Source organism: Pan paniscus, chromosome 1, assembly GCF_029289425.2.
Source record: "Pan paniscus chromosome 1, NHGRI_mPanPan1-v2.0_pri, whole genome shotgun sequence".
Classification (NCBI taxonomy): domain Eukaryota; kingdom Metazoa; phylum Chordata; class Mammalia; order Primates; family Hominidae; genus Pan; species Pan paniscus.
This window is the reverse complement of record NC_073249.2, coordinates 132,179,447-132,206,685: the sequence shown is the minus strand read 5'-3', so window position 1 is coordinate 132,206,685 and position 27,239 is coordinate 132,179,447. Positions and strand designations below refer to the sequence as shown.

Sequence of the window (27,239 nt, the reverse complement as noted above, 5' to 3'; positions counted from 1 at the left end):
TAGTAATTTTATTTCTGCTATCAAATTTCATATAATCTAATTATTGCACTTTCTTTTTATTCCTTTTTCCTCTGCTCTCTTGCCTTTCATTTGACAAAATTTTCTTCCACTGCTTTAAAAGTTACATGTTTTATTCTTTTTTAATGGTAGTTACCCTTAAGACCAACATTCACAAATATTTATCCTTATTGATTTATTAAAGTTAACAATTTTTTTCATCTTCCCCCCATATGACAGTAATTTAACCCAGTACTACTCTAAGTACTCTAAGTAGTACTGGGTTACTTATCTCATCCATTCCAGAATGAGATTTGAGCCCACATGTAAATCAACACACAGCTTCCTTCATTGAGAAAGTCTTGCTACATAAGTGTCAGCTGAATCAAAGAGTTTGCTTATGACATAGCTGATATGCATTCTGGTACAAGCTCCTTATCTCTTAGAGAACAATTAAGTTTTGTGAACCGCCCTTTGAATGGCACTATTTTAGATCACTGTCCTATCATTTTGGCCTCTCATTCCTGAGCCCCACACCCCTCACAATATTGATATTGTCTATAATTTTAGGTCTGAATCATTATAAATATACTGTTCTTTGTTTTTAGACTTTTGAAAAGAGTTTTTGTAAGTCAGGTTTAATGAAATACAGTTTACATACAATAAAATTCACCTTTTCTAGTGTACAGTTCTACAAATTTTGACAAACAGATACCACTGGGTCATCAGTACCATTCTCCATCACTTCAGAATATTTCCATCACTTCAGAAAGTTTCTCCAGATTCCCTTCACCCCCAGCAGCTGACAACCATTGATCTATTTTCTGCCTTTTCCAGAATGTCACATAAATGGAATCATAGAGTAGCTTATTATATCTGACTTTTTTTCACTTAACATGCATTTGAGATCATCCATGTTTTTGCATATGTAAGAAGTCTGTTCCTTCTTAATGCTTAGTTGTATTTCATTGTATAGATGCATCACAGTTATGTATAGCCACCCACCAGTTCCTGGACACTTGGGTGGTTCCTGGTCTTTTTTCTAACACAACAATAAATTCAGCCTAAATATTTGGCCACTCTCATGCTATATCTATTGTATCATCTCCTGAATTTGTTTCTCTTCCTGTTTGATTACGTCCTCCAAGAATGTCATTCAAATGAATCTTTCATAAGAATATTTTTATTATTAATACATTCTCACATTCTAATGACAATATGGCTTAATAGAAAATAAGTTCAAAGTTATGCTTTTAAATACTTACATATAGAAACATTTTGCTTGAGATAAACCTTTTCAATCTGAAGGTTTTTTTCTACCTTGAAATTTATCTCCATTATATCTTCAAATATTTCCCCTTCCCTGTTTTTATATTTCTTCCTTTCTGTTCTAGTTTTACCCTAGGTATAAGCTAGAAAATTTACAAATAAGCTAACTTGTTTTTTAAAACTTTTTCTACTGCCTCTGGAGGTTTGCTGAAAGTGCTCTTCCAATTACTAATTCATCGTCAGCTGCATCTTTTAGACTATTGCACATTACTAATACGTAGCATCAATATTCATTCTAATTATTATTTTTATGCTTAATATGTTTTAGTTTCATATTTTTTCCTGATTCATATTGCTAATATCATAACTCATTTTAAATAAATTTATCATGCTTATTTAAAAATCTTGGTCCATCTGCTCTACTGATCAGTTTCAGATGGCGTATGTTATTCAGTTGTGGTCTTTTAACAGTAGTTGCACTCCTCCAGTGTCTAATTCTTTGTCCTATGAATTCATGTTCCCCTGGGGTTTCACCTACTCTGTCTGATAAACATGCATCCAGGAAGGCCCAGTGAGTTTGCAGTGGGAGGGTGGTGTGAGCCCAGAAGGAAATCGCTGGCACCAGAGAACCACTGTCTATCATTCCCAGTTTCTCCCACTTACCCAGATCTTTCCTCCAGTCAGGTTTCTACCCTTAGGGAGAAGCAGCACCTAAAGGAAGCAATTAACCTAGCAACCCTGAGGGTGGCAGGGGGAAGGGTAGAGGCTTGATTGAGAGGAGGTGGAGGGAGGTCGGCCTGCAGTTTTTTTTGTTTTTCGTTTTTTAAATTCCTCACCCCAACAGTGCTTTTGCGCTGGTCTGACATTACCTGGAAAACTACGCCACCAGTCGCTTCAGTGGACACTACCATTTCAATTGCGAAGTCAGGCAATGATTGCCCTAAGGCAAGGTGGGAGAGAAGTCAGAGTAAACCACCTCGAGAGCGCCGGTCTCCCGGAGTGTCTGGCTTCGACTCCTGCCTCCACAACTTACTGGGTCTCCTCGAACAAGTTGCATCACCAATGGCCGTGCCTCAGTTTCCCTCCTCCGTAGATTAGGAATAACAATAGCAGTGAGAACAGAATCCAGCACACAGTAAATGCTGCTTACCTGTTTGCTATGTGGAATACGCCACTACACTGTTGCTCGGCCCTCAGGAGGGGTCTGCTGAGACTTTCTACTTCCTGCTCAGGGCAGAGGCCGACCACCCGCCCAAAGTCGTGGCGGCGCCGGCTCAGCTTTAGTCGTCAAAGTGCACATCCTGGGAGCCGCTGCCTCGAGGTGGTTGAGGCGAGAGGGCAGGGAAGCGTCTGAGCCTCTTCCTCCCACCAGAGCAGGACCCCAGCTGACAGCGGGTGAGCTGGGCAGAAACCCATGCCGGGAAGAGGCGGACCCAGCGGACCGCAGCGCCCGCAGTCGCCGGGCCAGGCGCAGAGGCGAACGGGAGGCGGCGCTGCACCGTGCCCGCCCCTCCCCGGCCCGGCCCCAGCCCCAGCCCCAGCCCCAGCCCCAGCCCCGGCCCCGGCCCCGGCCCCAGCCCTGGCTCGCGGGCGCTGCGTCTCCGCGTACAGGAGGCGGCGGCGGCTCCCAGTCACCGGCCCCCGCCGGCAAGCGCACGATGCACTGCCTGGGCGCCGAGTACCTGGTAAGCGCTCGCAGCCTCGGCCCTCGGGGGAGGAGCCCCGGGGAAGGGTCGAGTCTCCCTCCTTCACGCACCTTCCCTGCCGGACGCTTCCGCCTTTCCCGCGCCTCGGGGATCCCGCCCCCGCTTAGTACCTTGGGGCCACCTGGCGGGGAGGAACCTGGACCCTGCTCCAGTGCTGGGGCGGAGGCGGGGGAGACGCGGGCCGCGGGGCGCAAACTTGGGGTCGTCCTCAGGTGCACCTCCAGGTAAGCACTTGGCGGCAGGGGGCTTAACATCCGCTCGGCGCAGAGCAGGTGTTTCAAAGGCTGTGTGAAAGAGCTTCAGGTGGCCACGTAAAAAAATAATATTAATTTAAAAAATTTAGAAAAAGATTGGTTACTTTGGCCACTCTTCAAGTAGATTTGGGTTCGGTTTCCAGGTAGAGTCCACCTGTTTATCTTCTTTTTCTCAACTCTCCCTTTTTCTGGAAGGTTTCTGCAGAAGGAGCCCCTAGGCAAAGGGAGTGGCGACCCCAGATTTATAGGAAATGCACAGATACGGCATGGTTATTCCTGTTCTTTCTCTTTTGGACTGGTTTGGTAAGTGTGGGTGCTTGGTAGGAAAGAGGCCAGAGTGTGTGTGCACGTCTGGAAATAACTCTGTCCCAAATGTAAATCGTAGTTGGTGCTGCAGTGAGAGACTTCTGCCGTTAACCCACAATAAACATCAGTTAGTACTCGGGAGAATTCTTGTCCTAGACTCGCTAGAAAGGCTGTCTTTTTGCTACAGGCCATGTTCTAAGGGGTGACTCCATTAGGAAATGGGAATTAACAGTTTGCAATGTGATTGCTATTTAGTAAGGCCAATGTGTCTCCTTTTACTCTCCGAACTTACTGAACAGAAGTTCTTTTAGCACCTGCCACACCCCCAAATCAAATATTCCTCAAGCTTTTGGTGCACCTTTAACAAAGGAAAAGCCAGGGTAAGCCTAGAAATAAATTGCATTTCCTTTAGCTGAACATCACACACACACACGCGCGCGAGATATGTTGTGTTTAGCAGCCAATACTGTTAACCATAGCTAACAAGGAATGATTTTTCCCACTCTAATTTCGAGGTATGTATGATTGCTGGTAAACTCCATCAGGCTATGCGGTTATAATCCTGAGAGAGTCTGTTGGAAGCCAAATCTTGCTGCTTTTATACTTATTTTAGAATTGTAGGTAACAGCAGAAAACGTCTCACCCGACATTTTCAAAGGCCACTTTCACGAAATCATCCATGCCAGGCTAAGGCATGCTATTTGCTGCGTGGTAAATGATTAATTTATAGAGCAGGGTAATAACTACCAGATAGTAATTACCTTTGTTGAAAAGAATTCCATCTGAATAGGCCCTAAAATATCATGTTTGTTCTTTCCAAGTAAGAAAGGCATTTGTTCACTTATGACCCATTTCACATAGACAGGCTTGGTTACAGGCACAGTGGAAGGTTAGATCTGAAACACATAATCAGATGTTTTTTGTTGCTTACGTTGGAACTCTCCCCTAGGAGCTGGGAGAGACAGTGCACCTACAATACCTTCTGCTTAACTTCGCAGATGGTTGGTGTTTTTATCTGAGACTGCTGTTGTATAAATGCAGGGAGCAGCTGGCCTGCCTTGTGCCTGGCAGCTTTGACCTCAAGCTGTTATTGTGATTTAATGATCTGCCTTAGCCCCTCCACAGCTTCAGCCTAGGACCTCACTACCAAACTCTCAGCCCAACAGCTGAGAATCCTGGGGAAAATCTTTGTAGATGACCTATCACAGCCTGAAGAATTGTGAACCAGCTGAGAGGTGGCACGGAGCTGGAAACTGCTTTAAAATTACATTTCATTTGCAAAATAAGTCTAAAGTTTTAATATATCCAAGTTCTCACTATGGCATTCTGTTTTAAGAGTCAGAGTCCTTTCTTAGCTCACTGGCTTTTAGTGTCTTTTGCAACATTTTTTATTTGCAGGTATTTAAAACAGAGCAAGGAGTGTTTTGTTTTTGGACTTTTTTTTCTGCCGCTGTTGTTCAGCTTTCAGGTCTTGTGACAGATGTCCTGACTGGTGATGGTGTGCCCTGAGTTAGGGCTGGACAAAGGCTTGGGGGAAGGAGCTGAAATTATAAGCAGAGATGGTTCTTGTAAATGCAGCACCAGCCTGTGTTTATATTTGCATTAAACACAAGGAGCAAAGTCTCAAAGTCTGGACTATCTCTGCCTCTACTTACCCCTCCAGTATCCTCTCCTGCCCTGCCTTTTCCTATCATCCCTCAAGATTCCATTTTCCTGATTTTGCAGGCACGGTTGACAGTGACTACCTTGGTGGCCCCACTAGACCAATGTACACACCTCCTATATCACCTCTCATATAGAATCGCAATTGCGTGTTTGAAATTAGGACAATGAAGGTTTATAGTAGTAGTTTCTTGGAAGGCCGAGGCAGGAAGATCCCTTGAAGTCAGGAGTTCAAGACCAGCCTGGGCAATAAAGCAAGACCCTGTGTCTACAAAACATAAAAAATAATAATCATAAAGTCATAGTTTTATTAGGAGGGACTCAGGAATCCTCAGAAACCACTCCCACCTCTCCCACCCAGAAAAACTTTCCATTCTTCACCACAGGCTTTCCAAAGGAAAGAATGATGGTAAATGGAAAACATCACTTTGTTATTAGATTACTGGTGAGCTGGGCAGAAGCACATGACCCCTTTCCTCCCTCTAAATCCAAACAGAGTCCAGACCTTACTACACTCCAACTCGAAAGGACGAGACAAGCATGTCAAGGCATGGTCAGCTTGCCATGCCAGCCACATTGGCAAACAGAGTCACACCTACTCCACAGCCTTTAGGTAAAGGGTGAGTGACACACACTACTAGCAAAGGTGACCCATTCATTCTAGAATCTGACCAGTTAGACTTAGGAGGATCTTGGAGAGTGGGGAGGGACAGGGAGCCTCCTTCCCCAGGAGGTCTGCAGCCCGTAAGTCCTGCTTGCCTTCTAGGCTGGGTTCCTGGAGGCAAGGAGTAGGTTCTGGTCATTCCTGTGTCTCCCAGTAAGAAAGTCTCAAGCACACACTGGGCACTTGAAGAATGTTTGTTATTTTGATTTCTAAATTAGTAATAAATGCAGAATGTCTAGAAGGTATTTGAATTTAGGACAATGTACCTTTGCAGCGTAAGGTATCAATACTATATATTAATGAATAGTGTATTATATCTGTTCTCCTGGAATGAACTTGTCAATATAGAGTATTAAATGGTATCCTATATATTGCATACAGTACTGGGAAACTTACTAAGTTTGCATTATGGGAAGATACATATTCAATCTTGGCAGAGAGCCTGTCAGTATGTATTAATGGCACAGTTGTTTGAACTGAAATTTCAAATATTCCACATTCACTATGAGAGTGGATAAAAATGATGATAGATTGCAAGATGTTCTTGTCCAGCAGAATTCCTGTGGTCCTTTATTTTGTATGTCTTAAGCAGTTACTCCAAAACACTATTTGCAGATTGGTGAACAGTGTTTCAGTACATATCAACTGTGTTGCTTCTGCAGAATCCCTTAAAAGTAAGAAAAGAAAAACAAAAAAAGTAGTAGAAAAAAAAAAACCTTGGGGAAAGAATTAGCATAGCCCTGAAGCACTTAAATAAAGCAAGAACATCAAGGGAAGAAAAATTGAATTGTCCCAGTAAAGTTAGACCAAAAAGAAAAATGATAGACTCTTAAGGAAAAGGTTAAAAAGCACAGAGGTAAGAAAATGGAGAGAAATCTGTTTCAGTGGATTAGATTCTCTCTCTACCTAAATGTATAAGTAGCAGAGGAGCAGGATGCTGGTAGATTGGAGTTGCTGACACTGTTACTGACGGAGCAAAGCGCTATGAGGCTGGAGAGCTTCACGTTCCACCAGGCTCCATTTTATATCGGCATCTGCAGGGGTGTGGGGCACTGTGCGCTCAGCCCTTTGGCCAGGCTCTCGTATGCCCCCGTTTTTGCCAGGTGTTTATCATGGGCTACTCGGTGGTGGCTGGAGCCGCGGGAAGACTCCTCTTTGGCTATGACAGCTTTGGCAACATGTGTGGCAAGAAGAACTCCCCCGTGGAAGGGGCCCCTCTTTCAGGGCAGGACATGACCCTAAAAAAGTAAGTATCTAAATAAGTCCCCAGTCTGTAAGGAACTGTACCTCAAAACTTTGTATAAATTCATCATTTAGAGCCTGGAAACTTTTCCCATTCAAAACTCTGTCAGCCTATTTCATAAAAAGGAAGGCTGTGTATATAGTACAGGTAAGAGTACAAGTTTTAGAATCATAGTCCTAAGTTCAAATTCAGCCCGTGCTACTTTTCAGCTGTGTGATCTTGGGCAGAGTACTTAACCTCTCAAAGCCTAGTTTTCATCTCTCTAAACTAGTTATTATACCTACCTCACAAGGTTGTTTTAAGGATCCATGAGACACTGCATGAGCTAAAGTATAACAAACGTTAATTGCTGCTATTATTCTCCATAATGAATCAGAATCATGTTACCAATCGTATATGTTTGAACCCTACATCATCCACACATTGTTTCTACGTGGAAATACCCGAATGCCACCTGGAACACTGGGGACCTGTGTCCCACCCCTGCCCCAGCTATGGCACTGTGGTGTTGCATTCTTCCCCCTACTCCCTTACCCCACCTCCCACAGGGAAACAGAAAGGGGAGAGAAGAGATGGGAATTCCCTAGAGGGGAGAGAAATCCCTGACCATGAACTTCTAAGATGGAGACTGCCTTGTAAGAATTTTTAAGATTTTAGCTCTTGCTTCACATGACAGAACAAAAAAATGATGTTTTATTTTTATTTTTTATTTTTTTGAAACAGAGTCTCATTCTGTCGCACAGGCTGGAGTGCAGTGGGGAGATCTCAGCTCACTGCAAGCTCCGCCTCCCGGGTTCAAGAGATTCTCTTGCCTCAGCCTCCCAAGTAGCTGGGACTGCAGGCACCCGCCACCAGGCCTGGCTAATTTTTGTATTTTTAGTAGAGACGGGGTTTCACTGTGTTAGCCAGGATGGCCTCCATCTCCTGACCTTGTGATCTGTCACCTCAGCCTCCCAAAGTGCTGGGATTACAGCCGTGAGCCACCACACCCGGCCAAAAACGGATTTTTAAGACTCAATAATAAAAGTAGCTCCTTAGAAGAGAAATCCTAAGGATCTCAATAAATCCTGAATATAAGTTTGGAGTCACCAAATACAAATCTCAGACTAAGCCTCTTATCCTCCTGAGTGTTGCTCCTAAGGGGGCTCTTGCTCTTTCTGGGCATGGACTAATTACGGGGCATTTTCTCCTGCACTCATAGAGCCACTTACAAAGAAGACAGGAGGAGGAAGGGCGACTTAGATGCCCATGTGCTCCCATTTCACATTGTGTTCATAATGCAGTGTCAACAAACAGTCATTCCTGGTTGAAGTGAGTATACATTCCATTATTCTCAAAAGCCAAAAGGTAGAAGCAACTCAAGTGTCCATCAATGGTTGAATGGATAATCAAAATGTGATATGTATATTACAATGAAATATTAAAAAGGAAGGAAATTCTGACACATGCTACAACAGGGATGAACCCTGAGGATGTCATGCCAAGTGAAATAAACCAGTCACAAAAATACAAACATTGTATGATTCCACTTACATGAGATATGTAAAGTAGTCAGATTCCTAGAAACAGAAAGTAAAATGGCGATTGCAAAGGGCTGGAGGAAAGGAGGGTGGGAACCTATTGTTTAATGGGTACAGATTTCAGTTTGGGGAGATGAGTTCTGTGAATGGATGGTGGTGATGATAGCCCAACAACGTGAATGTACTAATGTCACTGTACACTTAGAAAGATTCAGATGGGGCTGGTGCAGTGGCTCATGCCTGTAATCCCAACAGTTTGGAAGGCCAAGGCGGGCAGATCCACAGGGTCAGGAGTTCAAGACCAGCCTGGCCAACATGGTGAAACCCCGTCTCTACTAGAAATACAAAAATTAGCCAGGTGTGGTGGCAGGCACCAGTAGTCCCAGCTACTCAGGAGGCTGATGCAGGAGAATCACTTGAACCTGGGAGGCAGAGGTGGCAGTGTCATTGCACTCCAGCCTGGGTGACAGAGCGAGACTCTGTCTCAAAAAAAAAAAAAAAAGAAAGATTCAGATGGTAAATTTTATGTATATTTTAACACAATTTTTAAACTTTTTCAAAAATATGTATATCACACACCCAGGAAATCTGTTCCTCATCTCCTGTTGCACCACCTTTCTCCCATCCCTAACAGGAGGGAAAAAAACCTTCCGGGACCCCTTCTCAAGGTCTCTCCCATAGAGGGCAGCCTACAGGGTCTTCCTCTGCCATTCCTGGGGTCTTGGAGCCTGGATAAGTGGTAGGCAAGGGTCTGGAAGCTGTAGCTGCTAGCGCATAACCTGCTGATGGCAACACCAGTTTCGTTCTTGTCCCCCCTCTACCCTGCCCCTGGGGAGCTGCAGGAGGGTTCTCCTGAGTGTCCTGGCTCTCAACCTGGGAGAAGGGGGAAAAGACAAGCCTTTGGTTCCCAGCCTTGTTTCCCAGCCTTGGCCCCCTCCTTTCCACTTCTCACTTCCCTGTGTTCAGTTATTCTCTGAAGCATATTTGAACACTCTTGGGTACAAATGTGTTCTCCGTGGAGTCCATTGAATAGTTTGTGCATTGGCCTGATCTAGCGATCAATGGACAATTTAACCAATCGCTTCTTTTCCTCAGATTTTCTCAGGTAACTCCCTAGTGCTATCCCCTAGACAACACTAAATCTGGAGAAATAAAGCTTTGTTAATGTTTTTGGATAGTTTCCAAGCTGCACAGCTTCATGGATGACCACCGGTAGGCATCATAAATGTTCAATTATGCTGAAACAATTATGAAAGTGTGCCTGGGTGATCCCTGCATTTGATAGCATGTGGATATTTTTTAAGGCCCACAATTAAGACCAGTGAGAAGCAATGCTCTAACACATTCTTCTGTTTCATCTATTTCCTAGACATGTGTTCTTTATGAATTCCTGCAACCTGGAAGTCAAAGGTATGCAGCTCAACCGCATGGCCCTCTGTGTATCCAACTGCCCTGAAGAGCAGCTTGACTCCCTGGAAGAGGTCCAGCTCTTTGCAAACACCAGTGGTAGGCACTAAGGCCTGGTTTGTTCTTTTCCCCATGATGGGGTAAGCTGTGGGGACCTAGATGAGATCATTTATCCTGACTCTGCTTTCTCTGGAAAGCTGGAAGTTTTACTTCCTTGTGGGTGCCTCTTTTTGTGTGGCCGTAAGCATTTTCTCTTGAGCTTGTTCAGGTTATTTTTGTTCTATCTGGATTTATCTGAAGCCCTAGCTATTCCATGTATGCTCCCTGCCACTGCAGGGGAATGGTCATCCACAGAGAGAGAGAGAGGAGACAGCCCACGTTTAAGACCCAAAGGCGGGGTCAGAAGGAAGGCAGAGAGCTCCATGCACGTGGGCACATCCGGTCCTAGAGATGTACGTGCAGGCTGCGGGTAGAATTGCTGACAAATTGGTCTTTTCATGAGATTTTTGGGGCCAATAGATACTTCCACTGAGCAGTGGGATATCACAAGTTGTACCAGAAGCACTTGTATAACTAAAATACCTTGTACTGGGTCCACTGTTTAGAATTTTATCTGTCTGAGAAATGGTTTGCCAGATTTTTAAAAATTATTTGCAAAGCCAGGTTTAAACTATCAAGCTTCTACAAGAAATTGTTTTCAAATATGCTTCAGATTATTTTAGGACCAATCATGTAACTTTTAGTTTTGAATTTGGGATTTTAAAAAGAAAGGAAGAGAGGCCCTCACTAGACCTCAGATTGTATGCCTATTACTTTTGTGTTTCTGTCACCCGTAGACCTTGTAGTTGATTCTTTCTCCTTTCTGGTTTGGTAACATGGCTGTGGTTTCCTTACTGACTCACCTGGAAAGAAGGTATAATGTCTGTGTGTTCTGCTTCCAGGGTCCTTCCTGTGTGTTTATAGTTTGAATTCCTTCAACTACACCCACAGTCCAAAAGCAGACTCACTGTGTCCCAGGCTACCAGTTCCTCCAAGGTAAAAGCTTCCATACTTTTTCCTTAACTCTAAACAAAAGTTACTGGGTACTTGGTGTGCATCTGTTACTCTTCTAGGCATTGTGGGAAGGAGATATCAGAAGAGCTCCTGCCTGCAGGGAGCTTACAGTATATGGAGGCCAGTGATAAAAACATGGAGGGACTATTTGCAGTATGCCTATGGACAGTGGATTAGAAATCAGGCTAAATAAGGAGAAAACTCAGCAAACAATAAAAATACACGTAATCTTCAAAGAACACTAGAGCTAGCAAGAAGTAACATATGAATTATTACTAATGGGGTGATTTTATAAATTAGTGTGTATTTTTTTCTACTCCAATTATTTATTGCAAAGTAGAAATCATTTACTTTGGCCGGGCATGGTGGCTCACACCTGTAATCCCAGCATTTTGGGAGACTGAGCCAGGTGGATCACGAGGTCAGGAGATGGAGACCATCCTGGCCAACGTGGTGAATCCCCATCTCTAAATATACAAAAATATATACTATTTTTTTGTATACTAAAAATATAATTTTTTTGTATACTAAAAATATACTAAAAATGCAAAAATTAGCCGGGTGTGGTGGTGCATGCCTGTAGTCCCAGCTACTTGGGAGGCCGAGGCAGAAGAATCACTTGAACCCAGAAGGTGGAGGTTGCAGTGAGCCGAGATCGCGACACTGCACTCCAGCCTGGTGACAGAGCGAGACTCTGTCTCAAAAAAAAAAGAAAGAAATCGTTTACTTTTGGCTTTTTATCATAATTAGACTCTGTTAGTTTTTATTGCTCTAGATATCTTCATAAGAAACAGACCAGATGGACAAGGCCAAGTGATCACCACACCTTTCTTAATGAAAACAGAAAGCACAGGTCCTTATCAAGAGTACACTTGGTGGGCTCCTTGCAAGGTCTTATTCACCCCTGTAAATTAGTGTACTACCTGGCACATGGTAGGCACCTTACAAATATTTGTAGAATAAAGTTGTAATGATGGAGCGGTGGTTGCATTGCCATGGCGAATGGCTCATGTTTACACCTTTGAGAAGGCTAAGGGGAAAAATACAATGAGTGTTGATTGCCACCATTATGATGCTGAGATGTACTAAAGGAAAACTTGTATTGATATTGAATTGTCATTCTTTTGAAAAATGTGAGTATGTTTACAATGTAGGAGACCTCTCTGAAAAATCCCTGAGAAATAATGATTATTTAATTAAAACAAAGCATTATTCCAATCCTCTAGGGTGGTGTTTATTGAACTCTTGTTTGGGACTTACAGTAAGAAATTTATTACATCCCAACTCCTGTATGCACATACCTTCATATGTCCTTACATATATAAAACAAAACTAGAAATCTCACAAAACAACATTTACCCTTATTACATATGATTCACACTCTTAGTTACTACTCTGTTGCCTTTTTAAAAATAATGTATTTCATAGTCTTATAACTGGTTGCAAGTGAAGCTTGAAAAATGCTGAACTAGCAGGTGCTCACAAACACAAAGAGACTTGAGAAGGTTTAAATCACATCGGAGGCAGAAAATAGCCATTTTGTGATATTCTTTTCTAAAATAAATACTCCATGTTGTAAGTAATTGAAGGAGGAGAGAACTATTTGCTGAGGAGAATACCCATTTCATTTTTCTATAATATTCTTTTTTTTGAGACAGAGTCTTGCTCTTGTCACCCAGGCTGGAGTGCAGTAGTGCGATCTCAGCTCACTGCAACCTCCATCTCCCAGGTTCAAGCAATTCTTCTGCCTCAGCCTCCCAAGTAGCTGGGACCACAGGCGCATGCCACCATACCCAGCTAATGTTTGTATTTTTAGTAGAGATGGGGTTTCTCCATGTTGGCCAGGATGGTCTTGATCTCTTGACCTCATGATCCGCCTGCCTCGGCCTCCCAGAGTGCTGGGATTACAGGCATGATCCACCACGCCTGGCCTATAATATCTTATTTTTAAAATTCTGGTAATTGTAAATGTGTTTATGATATTTTACATTCTGGTAAAATGTAAGGTATCATAAACACATCTTAATGAAACATACTGAACCCAATTTAAAAAAAAAACTAGAATGTTTTAGTAATAGGTGGAAGGAAAATTCTCTAGCACTTGGAGAGGAGGACTTTTTTAAGAACACTATTTGTAACTGTAGATGTAACTACGGATGGAATTGAAAGAGAATGGAATTTTTAAGGTTGTAATTTAACCAGAGTTGGATAAACTCTCTTCTTACTATAAATGGGATGGCAACCATAATTCCACAGGAAGCTTATATCTTGATACTTATGATGATAATGGCAAACATTTATTGAGCTTTTGATACTTTTCTAAACCCTTAACATAATTTGGGCCTCAGAAAACGTCTATATTGTAGGTATTGTTTTCATCCCTATCTTACAACTGAGAAAACTGATGCAGAGAGGTTTAAGTTCATACATCCAGCAAATGGAAAAGCTGGCATTCAAACCCAAGCAGCGTCTATGTTTGAGTCAAGACTTGGTTTTATTTTGACTGGTGAGTGGCCTTCCTAGACTCACATCAAGCTGGGAGAAAGAGTCTCCGTACCCTGTGTCATAATAGCACCATTTCTTCTCACTCTCAAGCCAGCCCTAGTCCTTTTCACCCTAAATGCAAATGTTTCCAATACTAACTGTTCAAGTAAAGACAAAACCCTTGACTGAGTGGCCTGTTTTGGACAGAAAGAGAGAGAGAAATAGCCTCAAGGGCTCCATTCCCTTTTCCTGCACAAGCAAGTGTTTGTTTAAGGTGAAAATGATCATATTTATCATGGAATAGCAGTGCCAAGACTGAAAAGCTGGAAAACATGAGAAGGGTGGCTTTAGGGCCAAAGAACATTTTCTAAATACCTCTTTTTGACTAAACTGATTGTTTCTTCCTCGTCTGTCGGTCATGTGAGGTATAACGTACCCTTTTAGAGTAATGGCTAAATATCAAGGAGTTTGTGGACCTAGGTATGAGCTTTTAAGAGCAGTGAACAAGCACTGCAGAAGATAACAAGCAAATAGATCTTTTTTCAGTTTGGTGTTCAACATGGTAATGTATTTTGAGTCCCTCATGTATTCAAAATCTAAAAGGCGTGGATATTTTCCCCCCAGTAAATTATAGTTCTACCCTCCCACATAGGTGCCTGTGCATGTCACTGCATGGTTTGCTCAGCTGAATTCCATATACCTGGTGATCTAAATATACAGGCAGCTTACCCAATGACTTCCTGCAAGTTTGAGTGGCTTTGCTAATGGGAAGAAGAAAAGCAGAAGTGGTGAAGAAACCTCAGGCCATGGCCTAAAGATGCATCCCTGTGAGCCGGGCATAGTGGCTCACATCTGTAATCCCAGCACTTTGGAAGGGTGAGGCGGGCAGATCACCTGAGGTCAGGACCAGCTTGGCCAACAATGGTGAAAGCCCGTCTCTACTAAAAATACAAAAATCAGCTGGGTGTGATGGCGGGCGCCTGTAATCCCAGCTACTTGGGGAGGCTGAGGCAGGAGAATAACTTGAACCCGGGAGGTGGAGGTTGCAGTGAGCCAAGACCACGCCATTGCACTCCAGCCTGGGTGACAAGAGCAAAACTCCATCTAAAAAAAAAGATGCATCCCTACCCCAGCTAATGAAATACTCTAAATCTCGAAAGGCGTAGCAGTTGCATAGATGTATATGTTTATCAAAGTCTCTAATTTTATGTTTAAGATCAGTGTATTTCATTGTATATAAATATTGCCTCAGTAAAAATAAGAGGAATTCCTTACATTCTGAAGTGTATTAAGTTAAAAAAAAACAAATAATAGAACAGTGTGCAGTATACTTTTGCATAAAAAGTGGAAAATGTAAGTATATATAAACCTACAAATATATATATATCTAGGTATATATTTGCTTGTATAACCATTATTACATCAAGCATGACTTACAGGATGTAGTCAGAAAGCAATTTAATTTTTGTCTTTCTCTGTCTCTTTAAATTTATTCAGTGGGACTAGTTTTTTCTGCCCCTGAATAAAAACACAGGCAATTCCCAAGGCTTCTCTGGTAACTTTTAGGTAATACATACTGAGTCACTTTAAGTTGTAACAGACACTTTAAATTCAATAATTAAAATGTTCAGCCCAGACCAGGCACAGTGGCTCATGCCTGCAATCCCAACATTTTGGGAGGCCAGGGCTGTAGGATTGCTTGAGGCCAGGAGTTCAAGACCAGCCTGGACAACATAACGAGACCATGTCTCTACAAAAATTTAAAAATTAGATTGGCATAGTGGAACATGCCTGTAGTCCTAGCTGAAGCTGAGATGGGAGGATCTCTTGAGCCCAGGGGTTTGAGGTTGTAGTGAGCTGTGATCATGCCACTGCACTCCAGCCTTGGTGACAGAGCAAGACCTTGTCTCAACTTTTTTTTTTTAAATTAAAAAATATTCAGCCCAATGTGATAAACTTCTCACTTGATCGGAGGTTCAAACTTCTGCCCCCTGCACACTTGGACCAGGAGCAAGTGGGAAGGCCATAGTCCAGGAAGGAGGCTGTAGTCAGCTGCTCTTCTCCTCTGTTTATTCCTCCCCTCCTCTCCCAGCTTGCTAAAACAGGTTTTGTCTAAGGGGCTGGTGCAGCAAAAGTGAAGGAAGAAAAGAGTAGCAGGAACACATTTACTTGTCTGATACTAGCACCAGCATTCTCTGGGCTTGGGAGATGTCCCGGCCAGCTCTTTCCCTCATGGGCATGTTTTGGGTTCTTTGGGGCTCTTTCAGCTGCAGTGCCTTTCATGTAGTCTAATGCATCTGTGCTCTGGCTGGTCATGTGAGAGGGTTTCCTCAGTCCTGAGGCATTAATTAGCTACCTCAGAGAGCAGCCACCTCCAGCTCCTTCTGCCAAGGTCCCCACAGCCTTCTACAGGGCTGTCTTAGACACGATCAGTGGCACCCCATCACTGGGACTTGTGCACATACAGCCCACAACTAGACCCCAGGAAGCCCTCTGCACCCTTTACCCTGACAAATGCCCTGGGGGCTCTTAACTCCCCAGCTGTAGCTCTCTGCTCTGCTGTTAAAGCCGCTCACCCTCCAGATTTCTTGGGGTGGCTCAGACCTTAAGCCAGGGGATTCCCTAAGCTCTCTGAGTTTTCCATGAAACCCTTCTCATCTGACTTAGGAAAATGGGGATGGAGTCACATGACAAGTCTAGTAAAAAAAAAAATTTTCAACTCTTCAAAAATTACTCTTCTAATGATTCTCTGCACTTGTCATCACCTGTGCAGAGTAGATTTTACTATATGCAAATAAAAATTAAAATCAAGATGTCAGGATCTTAGGATAGTGTGTAGAGGGTGACAAATTAAATGACTAATAAGGAGCTGATGTGAGTAACTTTGGAAAACAGCTTTGTGACTAGATACTGTAAGCTAAAGACAAAAGGAACTGTATATAAACACTGTACTCCAGATAGTACATTTGTTTGTCACATAGCTACTGGTTAACAATTGTTTTTTTCATTTTTTAAAAATTCCCTAAACAATACAGTATAATGGTTAGCAATTCTGAAATTACATACTAGAATCGATTATAGGGCCTAGAATCAGTAATACCCCACCATACCCAATACCCAGATCATGGTTTCTAATCATTGGTCTTCAAGGGTTCTTTGGAGAAATGGCAGGTTCTAGGACTTGGATAAGGAAAATACCAGCTACGTCTGGTATCATCATCCTGTAGCATCAGAAAGTAAGGAAGTTCTCAAGAAAGAAAAAGAATGGGTCTTGTCAAAAGGACACAGATGACTCTTAGTGGCCAAAGCTGGAATAGATTGAATAACACAATTAAGATTATAACCCAAAGAAAAGAATAAATGTTGATGAGGCCATACTGATATGAATAAATAATTGAATAAATAAATAAATGGGGGGAAGGGATAAATCCTTTTTTTCTTTTTTTTTGAAACAGTCTTGCCCTGTTGCCCAGGCTGGAGTGCAGTGGCACGATCTCAGCTCACTGCAACCTGTGCCTCCCGGGTTCAAGCAATTCTCTTGCCTCAGCCTCCCGAGTAGCTGGGATTACAGGCACCCACCATGACACCTGGCTAATTTTTGTATTTTTAATAGAGATGGGATTTCACCATGTTGGCCAGGCTGGTCTCAAACTCCTGACCTCAAGTGATCCACTCGCCTCGGCCTTCCAAAGTGCTAGGATTATAGGCATGAGCCACTGCTCCCGGTGAAAGGGATAAATCTTTACTTCTTCCTCCAAGAGGTGGAATTTCCCTCCCTTTGAGAGTGGGCTAGGCTTAGTGACTCATTTCCAAGGATAGAGAGGGAAAAGAGAAAAATAACAACTTTACATGGAGAAACCCGGCAGGTACCACCTTAACTAGGTGATCAAGGTCAACTTCACCAGTGTTGTCACGTTCCTCGATAGGATTCTATGAGAAAGGCACTTCACCTCTGTGGCACTGTCCCAAAAACCTGTTGACTGTAGCCTAATCATGAGAAAACATGAGAGAAATTCTACAAATTAAGGGACATTTTACAAAATACCTGACTATGAATCTTCAGAAATGTCAAGGTCACGAGAAACAAGGAAAAACTAAGAAACTTGTCACAGGCCAGGCACAGTGGCTCACACCTGTAATCCCAACACTTTGAGAGGCAGAGGTGGGAGGATGGCTTGAGCTCAGGAGTTCAAGACCAGTTTGGGCAACATAGCAAGACTCTGTCTCTACAAAAAACATAAACTGTCATGACCAAAGAGGAGACATGACAATAAAATGCCATGTGCCATCCTGAATTAGATCCTGGAATAGAAAAAGGATGTTACGGTGAAATCCAAATAAAGGCTGTAGTTTAGTTAGTAGTTTAGTGACAATGTTAAATCTTAATTTTCACAAATATACTGTGGTTATGTAAGACATTTACATTAGGGGAATGTGAGTGAAGGATACACAGAGGAACCCTCTACCATCGTTACAATTTTTTTGTAACTCTAAAATTATTCAGAAATTTAAAGTTTACTTTTAAAAATGCTCTGCTTATCAACTTCCAACTCTTTTATGCTCTCAGCATGGATGTGGGTTTAAGAATAATCTAACCACTTTTCTCCCACCTCTTTTTTGGCATGCCCTGAATGGTGGAGTCTGGCGTCTCATTTTGGAGTAGAATTTTTATTATCTTTGAGCTCAGCCGCAAATTCCATTTAAACTTCCTATGATATTTACATATGCTAATAAAAGTCTCTAGAATGGTTTGCAAGAAACCAAAAATCATGGGTGCCTGTGAGGAAATGTACTTCGGTAGCTCAGGGACAAGGAAAGGCAATTTCTTGCTGTTTGGTCTCTTGTACTTTTTGGAATTTAAGCCATGTGAATGTATTACCCCTTCAAAAATGTAATTACAAAAAACACCGTTTGTGTTACTCTTCTCTTGAACCACTATCCAGTGACTCAGGAACTGTTTCTGTAATATTGAGACTTCTGGAGAAAGATTCTTCCACGTGTTCTATGTTGTGCTTCATTAGAAGCTTGGGAAGTCATTTCTTTTCTTCAGGGCAATGAAATCTTTTAACATTTGGATTCTCCTTTGTTTCATTCTTATACATTGCACAAAATGATTGGTGATTGGGTTTTGAGCAGCTTTTTAGATAATTTGACACTTCTTTGGTTGGGATTATTTCCACCATTTGGGGTTCATGGAAAGAAAGAAGAACAGGACCCTGCGAAGGTATCAGTGGCCTCATGAAGATTCATTAGAATGCATATTTCTAGGCTTTTTTACATTTCAGGAAGAAGCTAAAAAAAGGTCAACTTTCTCATCTACCCAAGGCAGTTATCAACTGCAGCATCAATCACACATTTACTATCCATTTATTGAGCACCCACTGTTCATAGCAAGGCTCTCAAGCCTCATATGCCTTCCTAAACAGGACGGAATTAAGCTAATAGTGTCATTAACACAGCTTCTGTCTCATCCAGTTCACATCCCTAATAGTTCCTTACAGAAATAAAATTCTTTTGTTGGGGTTGGTAGTTTGTGTCTAAGAAGGGCTAAGACAGGAGAATAAAAAATGTGGTTCCCACTGGGCACAGTGGCTCATGCCTGTAATCCCAATACTTTCAGACATCAAGGCAGGTGGATCGCTTGAGCTCTTGTTGCCCAGCCTGGGCAACATGGTGAAACTCTGTCTCTACAAAAAATGCAAAAATTAGCTGGGTGTGGTGGCACATGCCTGTAGTCTCAGCTACTCAGGAGGCTGAGGTGGGAGAATAGCTTGAGCCCTGGAGGTAGAGGTTGCAGTGGCCCATGATCGAGCCACTGTACTCCAGCCTGGGTGACAAAGGCAGAACCTGTCTCAAAAAAAAAAAAAAAAAAAAAAGAGGTTCCCCATAAATAAAATGTAGTATATGTACACATACCACAGAGTAGTATTTAGCCTTAAAAAAAAGAAGAGATCCTGCTATTTGCAACAACGTGGATGAACCAGAGGATATTATGTTAAGTGAAATAAACCAGGCACGTAAGGGCAAATCCCATACATGATCCCACTTGTATGTGGAATCTAAAAAAGTCAAATTCATGGAAGCAGAGAATAGAATTGTGGTTATCAGGGATGCAGGCAGGGGAAATGAGAGATGCTGGTCAAAGGATACAAGTTTCTGTTACGTAGGATGAATAAATTCTAGATATATAAAGTAGAGCATGGTGACTATAGTTCATAATACTGTATTGTATATTTGAAATTTGATACAACAGATCTTCAGTTTTCTCAAAATATGATAACTATGGGAATTTATGGATACATTCATTAGCTTAACTGTAGCAATCATTTCACGAAGTTTATATATATCAAAACATCACATTGTATACCTTAAATATGTGCAATTTTTATTTTTAAAAATGTTGCTCCCCAAGTTTAGGTTTTTGGTTTCTGTGGGTTCCCATGATCAACTTCCTATTCAGAACATCAGCTAATCGATGTAGCAGAGCATACTTGCCTGGCTTTCTAAGGTGTGCTCTGCAAATGGCATGCTAGACGCCTCTCTATTACGGTAGTTCTTAAGCTTTTTTGGTTATTGAGAATGTTAAATAAACATCTTTTAAAGATAAATGTTAAATAAACATTTTTGCCATCTTTTTTTCTCTATTTTTAGCAAGTCATTTCCCTTATTTAACCGATGTGTCCCTCAAACACCTGAGTGCTACTCCCTATTTGCATCTGTTTTGATAAATGATGTTGACACCCTCCACCGAATTCTAAGTGGAATCATGTCGGGAAGAGATACAATCCTTGGCCTGTGTATCCTCGCGTTAGGTAATTCTCAGTTAAGTTAATTTTAATAGTTGTTTATGGAATGCCAAAGTTCCTAGCATTTTATATGTTGTACAATGAAAATTAGCCTCTTGTTTTAAATATAAAACTCTGTATTTTTAATAGATATTTTCGGTGTTTCAGATTTAAGTGGGATGGGGGCAATACGAATAGAGGAGCGGCTGGCCCTCTGGCAGAAAGCCTCAGTGGGTAGGGTTGCCTTGATATACTGACCATGTTCTAGTGTCTGCTCCTCACTGGGGATGGGTATATAAAGCAGATTGCCAATTTGTGGATGGGACATGAAAAATACAACTGTCAGGGTGACCAGAAACCATGTCTTCTGGCCAAACATGCCTCCACCTGTAGGTGGATCAGAAAGCAGATCAGAAAGCTGCTTGGTGAGCAGGGCAAGGACATGTGTGCATCCATGTTAAATGGAGTCAGACTGCAAGGGCCTGCTGTATCCTGCTCCTCTAAGGGACATACCTGCTTTGGGTTGTAGACAGGTCAAGGCCTTCAGCCTTCTCTGGGCATTTCTGGAAGCAGCTACCCACTCTTGATCTTTTGAGTTCCCATTTTCTATGTTTCAGTTGGCTGAAATCAAGAGCCAACTTTCTCTTTGAACAGGTGAATACACTCTGCCCCTTTAGACAGTGGTAAGAGCCTATTGTCTCCTCGCTTTCCAGTGGCAGCCCACAAACCTCTTGGTAGAGAGAAACTCTTTGGTCAGATATTAACATATTTCTAACAGTTAACAAATTGAGTTTTCCACAATTTCATTACTAAAAGGTTCTTAATTCCTGAATGCTTGGGGATATTTAACTAGTCACTATTATGACTTTCAGACTTCTTACTTAGGCTGAAAATGACTTCAATTGACTCAAACAAGATGCTTTGACTCCCAAATACTGGCTTGGTTACAATATATAACAAAAAAACCTCAGGTTATTCCTGATATCTTATATAATGACCTAATGTCCCTGCAAGGACATTGTCATGTGCTTATTAGATTCATAATGGTATTAACAGCTGTCGTTTACTGAGCACTTACCATGTGCCAGGCATTGTACTTATTCTTCACTCATTAAAACCTCATCAGAATCCCAGTACCACTCATAGGAGACGAAACTGAGGCTTAGAGAGGTTTAGGACTTGGCCAGTGTTGCACACCTAGGAGAAGAGGTGGCAGAACTAAGACTCAAACCCAGATCTGTGTGATCCCAAAACCCACCTTACTAAACATAACTCTGATCTAGATGCAATCCTGATTTCCTATGTCGAAAATAGTACATACAGCTTATTTCATGGTTAGGATCTTAAATTCTTCATTTTAAAGACATTATTAATCTTTCATATTTAATAAGAGTACCTTAGAACATGTAAAGTTACAACTTTACATAAGCCCAGTATGAAGTCAGAAGATTTAAGTGTGATAAGAATTTTAAATGGTTCATTTGGACTTGTAAGAAAAAAAGATTTTGGCATTTGAGAATAATATTGCTATAAAATTTTTTTTCTTTCTTTCTTTTTTTTATTGAGACAGAGTCTTGCTCTGTTGCCCAGGCTGGAGTACAGTGCCATGATCTTGGCTCACTGCCAACCTCTGCCACCCGGGTTCAAGCGATTCTTGTACCTCAGCCTCCCGAGTAGCTGGGATTACAGGTGCCCGCCACCATGCCTGGCTAATTTTTGTATTTTTAGTAGAGATGGGGTTTTGCCAGGTTGGCCAGGCTGTTCTCGAACTCCTGACCTCAGGTGATCCACCCGCCTCGGCCTCCCAAAGTGCTGGGATTATAGGCGTGAGGCACCATGCCCGGCCAAATTTTTTTTATTTTTGAGAAGAATACTAGGACTTTCAGAGACAGGCTTACCACACTTGATTGAATGGTGCATCAGAGACTGCCCCACGTATACCTTGTTATTTTTATTTAGTGTTTAGTAGATATCCCAAGATATTTAGAGATTGAATACAATCCTCAGCCGTCACTGTTCTGGAGGGTTTTGTCATCGCAGTGCTACCATCATCTCCCCTATCCTTTGTTGCTATTGAGGTTTATGTGTTTTGCTTAATTTTTCAGCCTTGTCTTTGGCCATGATGTTTACCTTCAGATTCATCACCACCCTTCTGGTTCACATTTTCATTTCATTGGTTATTTTGGGATTGTTGTGTAAGTATTTCTCTACTTGACTGATTTCTTTTCGATTAAATGAAAAGCCTTTCCATTAAGTACAGAACTTAAAAGTTGGCATTTTTAAGCTACATGGAGTCTTAAAGAGTATCTAGCCCCGTCACTTTACAAATGAGAAAACTTGGCCTCAGGGAGGACGATGGGAGTTGCTATGTCTCACAGACAGTGCAAAGTTAATGACCAATCTTTTTTTCTTTTCTTTTTCTTTTTCCTTTTTTTTTTTTTTTTTTTTTTTTGAGGCAGGCTGTCACTTTGTTGCCCAGGCTGGAGTGCAATGGCGCGAACGCAGCTCACTATAGCCTCAACCTCCTGGGCTCAAGCGATCCCCCTGTCTCAGCCCCCCAGGTAGCTGGAACTACAGGCACATGCCACTACACCCAGCTAATTTTTGTATTTTTTGTAGAGACGGGGTTTTGCCATGTTGCCCAGGCTGATCTCCAACTCCTGAGCTCAAGCGATCCTCCCACCTTGGCCTCCCAAAGTGCTGGGATTACAGGCATGAGTCACCACGTCCAGCCAAATCTGTTGTTTCTTCTGCTGTGCTATGCTGCTCCTGAGATGAGCTTTCCAATACCGTGATCCTGTATCCATAACGTTAAAAGAGAATCCCAGTACCCACTGGGAGCATTTTAAAGGATTTCTTCTGAATGCGCACCTCACCCATTGGCACGTGGGTGCCCACAGTTGTCATGCAAAGGCTCTGACCAGCCGGAAGACACACAGGCCTGCATGGAAGCAGAGTCCTGGAGACCCTGTACTGTGCCCATATTTCCCTCCCGGTTGCTGGATTGTGGATCTCACCAGCAGTTGTTGGGAAAGAGGTCCGAGGGACAAGGGCATGCAAGAGGCTCAAGGCAGCAGCCATTTACCAACTGGTGTGGGGTACAGTCAGGTGTCACTTAATGACAGGAAGGGATGTGTTCTGAGAAATGCATCACTCAGCAATTTCCTCATTGTGTGAACATCACAGGGTGCACTTACACAAACCTAGATGGTAGAGCCTACTACACACCCAGGCACATGGTATAACCTATTACTCCTAGGCTACGAACCTGCACAGCATGCTACTGTACAGAATACGGTTGGCAGCTGTAACAGAATGGTCAGTATTTGTGTATCTAAACACATCTAAACACAGAAAAGTACAGTATTATTAATCTCATGAACCACCATCATATATGCAGTCCATTGTTGATCAAAATGTCATCATGCAGTGGATGACTATATTTTAATTTTTAAAAACTGATGTGATTGTCATGTTTCTTTCCCCTGAGTCATCAGCTCTGCCCTCAGCAACTTAGAGCCCTGTAGCCCTGTGTCGGAGGACAGGCACAATGACTTCTGAGGGTTGTTTCTTCCTGTCCACTCCAACCTTCCTATAGTTACTGTGGATATGGCATAAGGTGGTATTTCGTACCTAAATGTGGAGTACTTGCAATGTCAGGGCATCTTCCAAATGAGCTTCTGACTTCCGTGATTCCCACAGGCCGTGTAAATTTGCCTGGTTTTGTGGGTGAGCAGCCAATATCCAGGCTCCACAGGAGTTATCACCACCAGAGCTTGCTTAAAACATTTAGACAGTGAGCTCTGGCATTGTCCCTCTCACCATCCTGTCCATGGGGTTTTCCTCCTGCTCGCATCCAGACCCAACCTGTGAGTTAGGTGCCTGTGTTCTGGGGTCACCATCCTGGGTCTCCCAAAACAAGCATCATCCCAGAACTTGTGGGTCCTCTATGGGTTGCCCTGGCTCTGCCCAGCTTCTCCAGAGGGCAGCAGTTGCTTGTAGGGTCCGGGTATTTGGGACCCACTGCCAGAGCAGTGCCACGCGGCCGGTGGGCAGTGGCTGGACTTCCTGTTTGATTCTGTGTGCTGGGGAAAGGTTATCTCATGGCGTGTGCCCTGAGCTCTGCTACTGTTCTCTTTTCTAGTTGTCTGCGGTGTTTTATGGTGGCTGTATTATGACTATACCAACGACCTCAGCATAGAACTGGACACAGAAAGGGAAAATATGAAGTGCGTGCTGGGGTTTGCTATCGTATCCACAGGCATCACGGTAAGAAATGCTCTTCTAGCAGTAGGTCAGGTAGCCAGCCAGGATTCTGAAATCCAAATCATTGAATTCTAGCCAAAAACAACTAGAATTTGTTTTTCTTTTGATTCAGAATGTGCCTTCTTTGGATTTGAGATACCTGTATAGGGATAATTCAAAACTCTCCAAAAATAAGAAAAAAAGGTTTTAGTTCTTCCCAAGTCATTTCTGCCACCTCCCAGAGACTACTGTGTTATCCTTGCTGTTGCACTCTTCTCAGCCCCAAGGGGCTACAAGGTGGGCATGGTGGGTGGGCGGAGGCAGGCTTACGGCGGTTCCCATTCCCTGTTTGTGAGGTGCGGCTCCCCTTTGCCAGTGTATGCTCAGCTTCCGCTGCCCTCTAGCACACTGAGCCCTTTGTTTCCAAACCCACTGGCCACTGGGTTATTTTGGTGTTCAGAGAACCTGCTGCCTCCTCAGTGAACTCTCTAGCTGAAAACAGGCTGACTTAGAATATTGAGGGAGCAGGTATTAGTTACTGGTGGTGGGTGGTTGGCAACCAGATGTCATTCAGGATCCTCTCCAGGGGCCGTTAGGAAGGCTCAAATCACAAGGCCCTGGGGCAGACCCCACACTGGCTTCAGGTCACCCAGAGTCGTCGTTGCTGGTGTGTTGGTTACTGACTGTTCTGTGGAGCAGCTGCAGCCAGGGGTTTCCACAAGCCCATTGAATCTTGCAGCAAATGCAGATTCTCACACCAACAAAATTCTCTCATACGAAATCCTTCTATTCTCATATTTGGTAGTTTTCACATTTTCTCCTTTCCACGGTGAGGTTTTGGGTTTGTGATCTTCACATAAAATGTGCCAGGGAGTAAGGGTACAATAAAGTAAAGCACCTGGTTGCTCTCGCCTCAGGCAGGGACCAGACCAGACACTCAACAGAGTCTGCAGAGGAGGCTGGGGATGAAAGGGCTTCCCCATTCCCCAGGCTGGGCATAGGGGAAGAGGAGCAGGGCTGGGGGCTGGGGAGGGTCCAGTTCCTCCGTCTACCTTCCACAGGGCTCCCTTTTTGTTTGTACACTGCACCATTTATGCCACCCAGATTTCAGGGCCGGGGAAAGGTTAGGGAGAGGGGAGGCCATGTGAGCAGAGAGGCTGTTTTCACCTGGGTCCATGAGTTCTGCACAGGGTCTACTCTAGAAGGCAGAATTGAGTCCCAGCTCACCTCCCGTTCATTTGTTGTGAGTTCTTACCAATTCCCGGTGGCTAGATGAGCTAGTTCACTCATCCTCAGAAAAGCCCAGATGGAAGTTCCTCCTCAGCCTTTACAACTGAAGGGTCTCCTCTGGGTGTCTTGCGGGGCCTCTCCTGATACCCCTCCCTGCATGGTCAGGAGGCTGTGCTCCCAGATCCTGGAGCAGCTTCTGCACAGTTTATCCACTGTCATCTGACTGTCTTTCCTCCACTTGACTGTTGACGGCAGAAACGCTCCAGCACAGCTGGAAGAGAAAGAGCATCTCAGGCCAAGGGCACAGCATGCATGAGGTCACATGGGCAGGGGTGTGACTTGCAGGAAGTTCCCTTGATGGAAGCCTGAGATGCAGGTGCAGGGAGGGTCATGTCACAAAGGTCCTGATCTGCAATGATGATAGGTTTGATCTTTCTCCAGAGGCACTGGGGCGCCGTAGATGGATTTTGAGCCGAGAAACACCATCTTTGTGTTTGCGCTTTACAAAGGTCCCCTTAGCTGTGGAGTGGAGGAGGGATTGAGGTGGGGCGGCAGGGGGTGGTCAGGGAGGTTAAATGCAGAAAGCTAATGAGGTTATTGGGGTCTAGAAGAAAGAGGCTGAGACTTGAGCTGTGGCATCAGCGGTGGAAACAGAGAGGAAAGGAAGGCATGAGCGGTATTGAGGAAACTGAACCAGAGGTGATTGAGACTGTACTGGGCACTTTGCCAGTCCTTGACCATAAGAATGGCCCTGCTCTCTAGGAGCCTAATCTAATGGGAAATTCAGACGAGAAAACATTTATAGAATATGTTAAATAGTACAATAGGGTAAGTGTGGAATAAAATGGGAGCACACAAGATGGGAACCTAACTTACTCTTGGAAAGTCCAGAAAAATTAGGGCCACTGGAGGTAAAGAATACAGGGGGAAGAGGAGGTTCTAGTATGAAGATAATGAATTTGATTCAGGATAAATTGAGTTTGACATACTGTAGGACATCCACGGCCTTGTCAATAACTGATGTGCTTATTCTTCCAGCACCTAGAGGAAAGTGAGGCTGGAGGTTTTTATTTGGAGGTTGTCAGCATCTAGGAAGGATGCTGAAAGCACAGAGGAATAGGAGATACCCCCAGAAGATCTCAAGAAGCAGCAATTAAAGAAGTAGGAGAGCTAAAAGAAAGATCATGGAAGCCAAGGGAGGAAAATGTTTCGAGAAAAGAGGAGTGGACAAGGGATCTAATGCTATGCTGAAGTCAAGCAAGACCTGGAATGTTCCCACGGCATTTAACATTCAGGAGGTCACATGAAGTGACTTCAGAGAGAGCCGTTTCAAAAGAGTGTTGGGGTCTGGATGTTTGTGGGTGGTTGAAGAATGAGTTGGGGTATGGAAATACAGATGATGTGTGTAGACAAG

General features: G+C 43.2%; 1 protein-coding gene and 1 long non-coding RNA gene across 10 annotated transcripts in view; one reads left to right on the top strand and one right to left on the bottom strand.

The window, feature by feature from the left end:
- Positions 1-2,768, bottom strand: part of LOC103784411 (uncharacterized) — a 155,193-nt gene extending 152,425 nt beyond the window's left edge. For both annotated transcript variants that reach the window (XR_001338421.4, XR_610041.5), the window contains exon 1: positions 2,417-2,768. This is a non-coding gene — a long non-coding RNA (uncharacterized LOC103784411). The remainder of the gene's footprint in view (positions 1-2,416) is intronic.
- A 53-nt stretch (positions 2,769-2,821) lies between these two features.
- The window catches only part of SLC44A3 (solute carrier family 44 member 3), a 76,899-nt gene continuing 52,481 nt past the window's right edge, over positions 2,822-27,239 (top strand). For 3 of the 8 annotated variants that reach the window (XM_034931582.3, XM_034931577.3, XM_034931592.3), the window contains exons 1-8: positions 2,822-2,951; positions 3,422-3,529; positions 6,962-7,104; positions 9,991-10,127; positions 10,970-11,063; positions 20,217-20,377; positions 22,456-22,545; positions 24,495-24,619. In XM_034931582.3, the coding sequence (XP_034787473.1) occupies positions 2,925-2,951; positions 3,422-3,529; positions 6,962-7,104; positions 9,991-10,127; positions 10,970-11,063; positions 20,217-20,377; positions 22,456-22,545; positions 24,495-24,619 (885 nt within the window). In that variant the 5' untranslated portion in view covers positions 2,822-2,924. The other 5 variants (XM_055115843.2, XM_034931585.4, XM_055115848.3 and 2 more) reach the window with 5 other exon arrangements.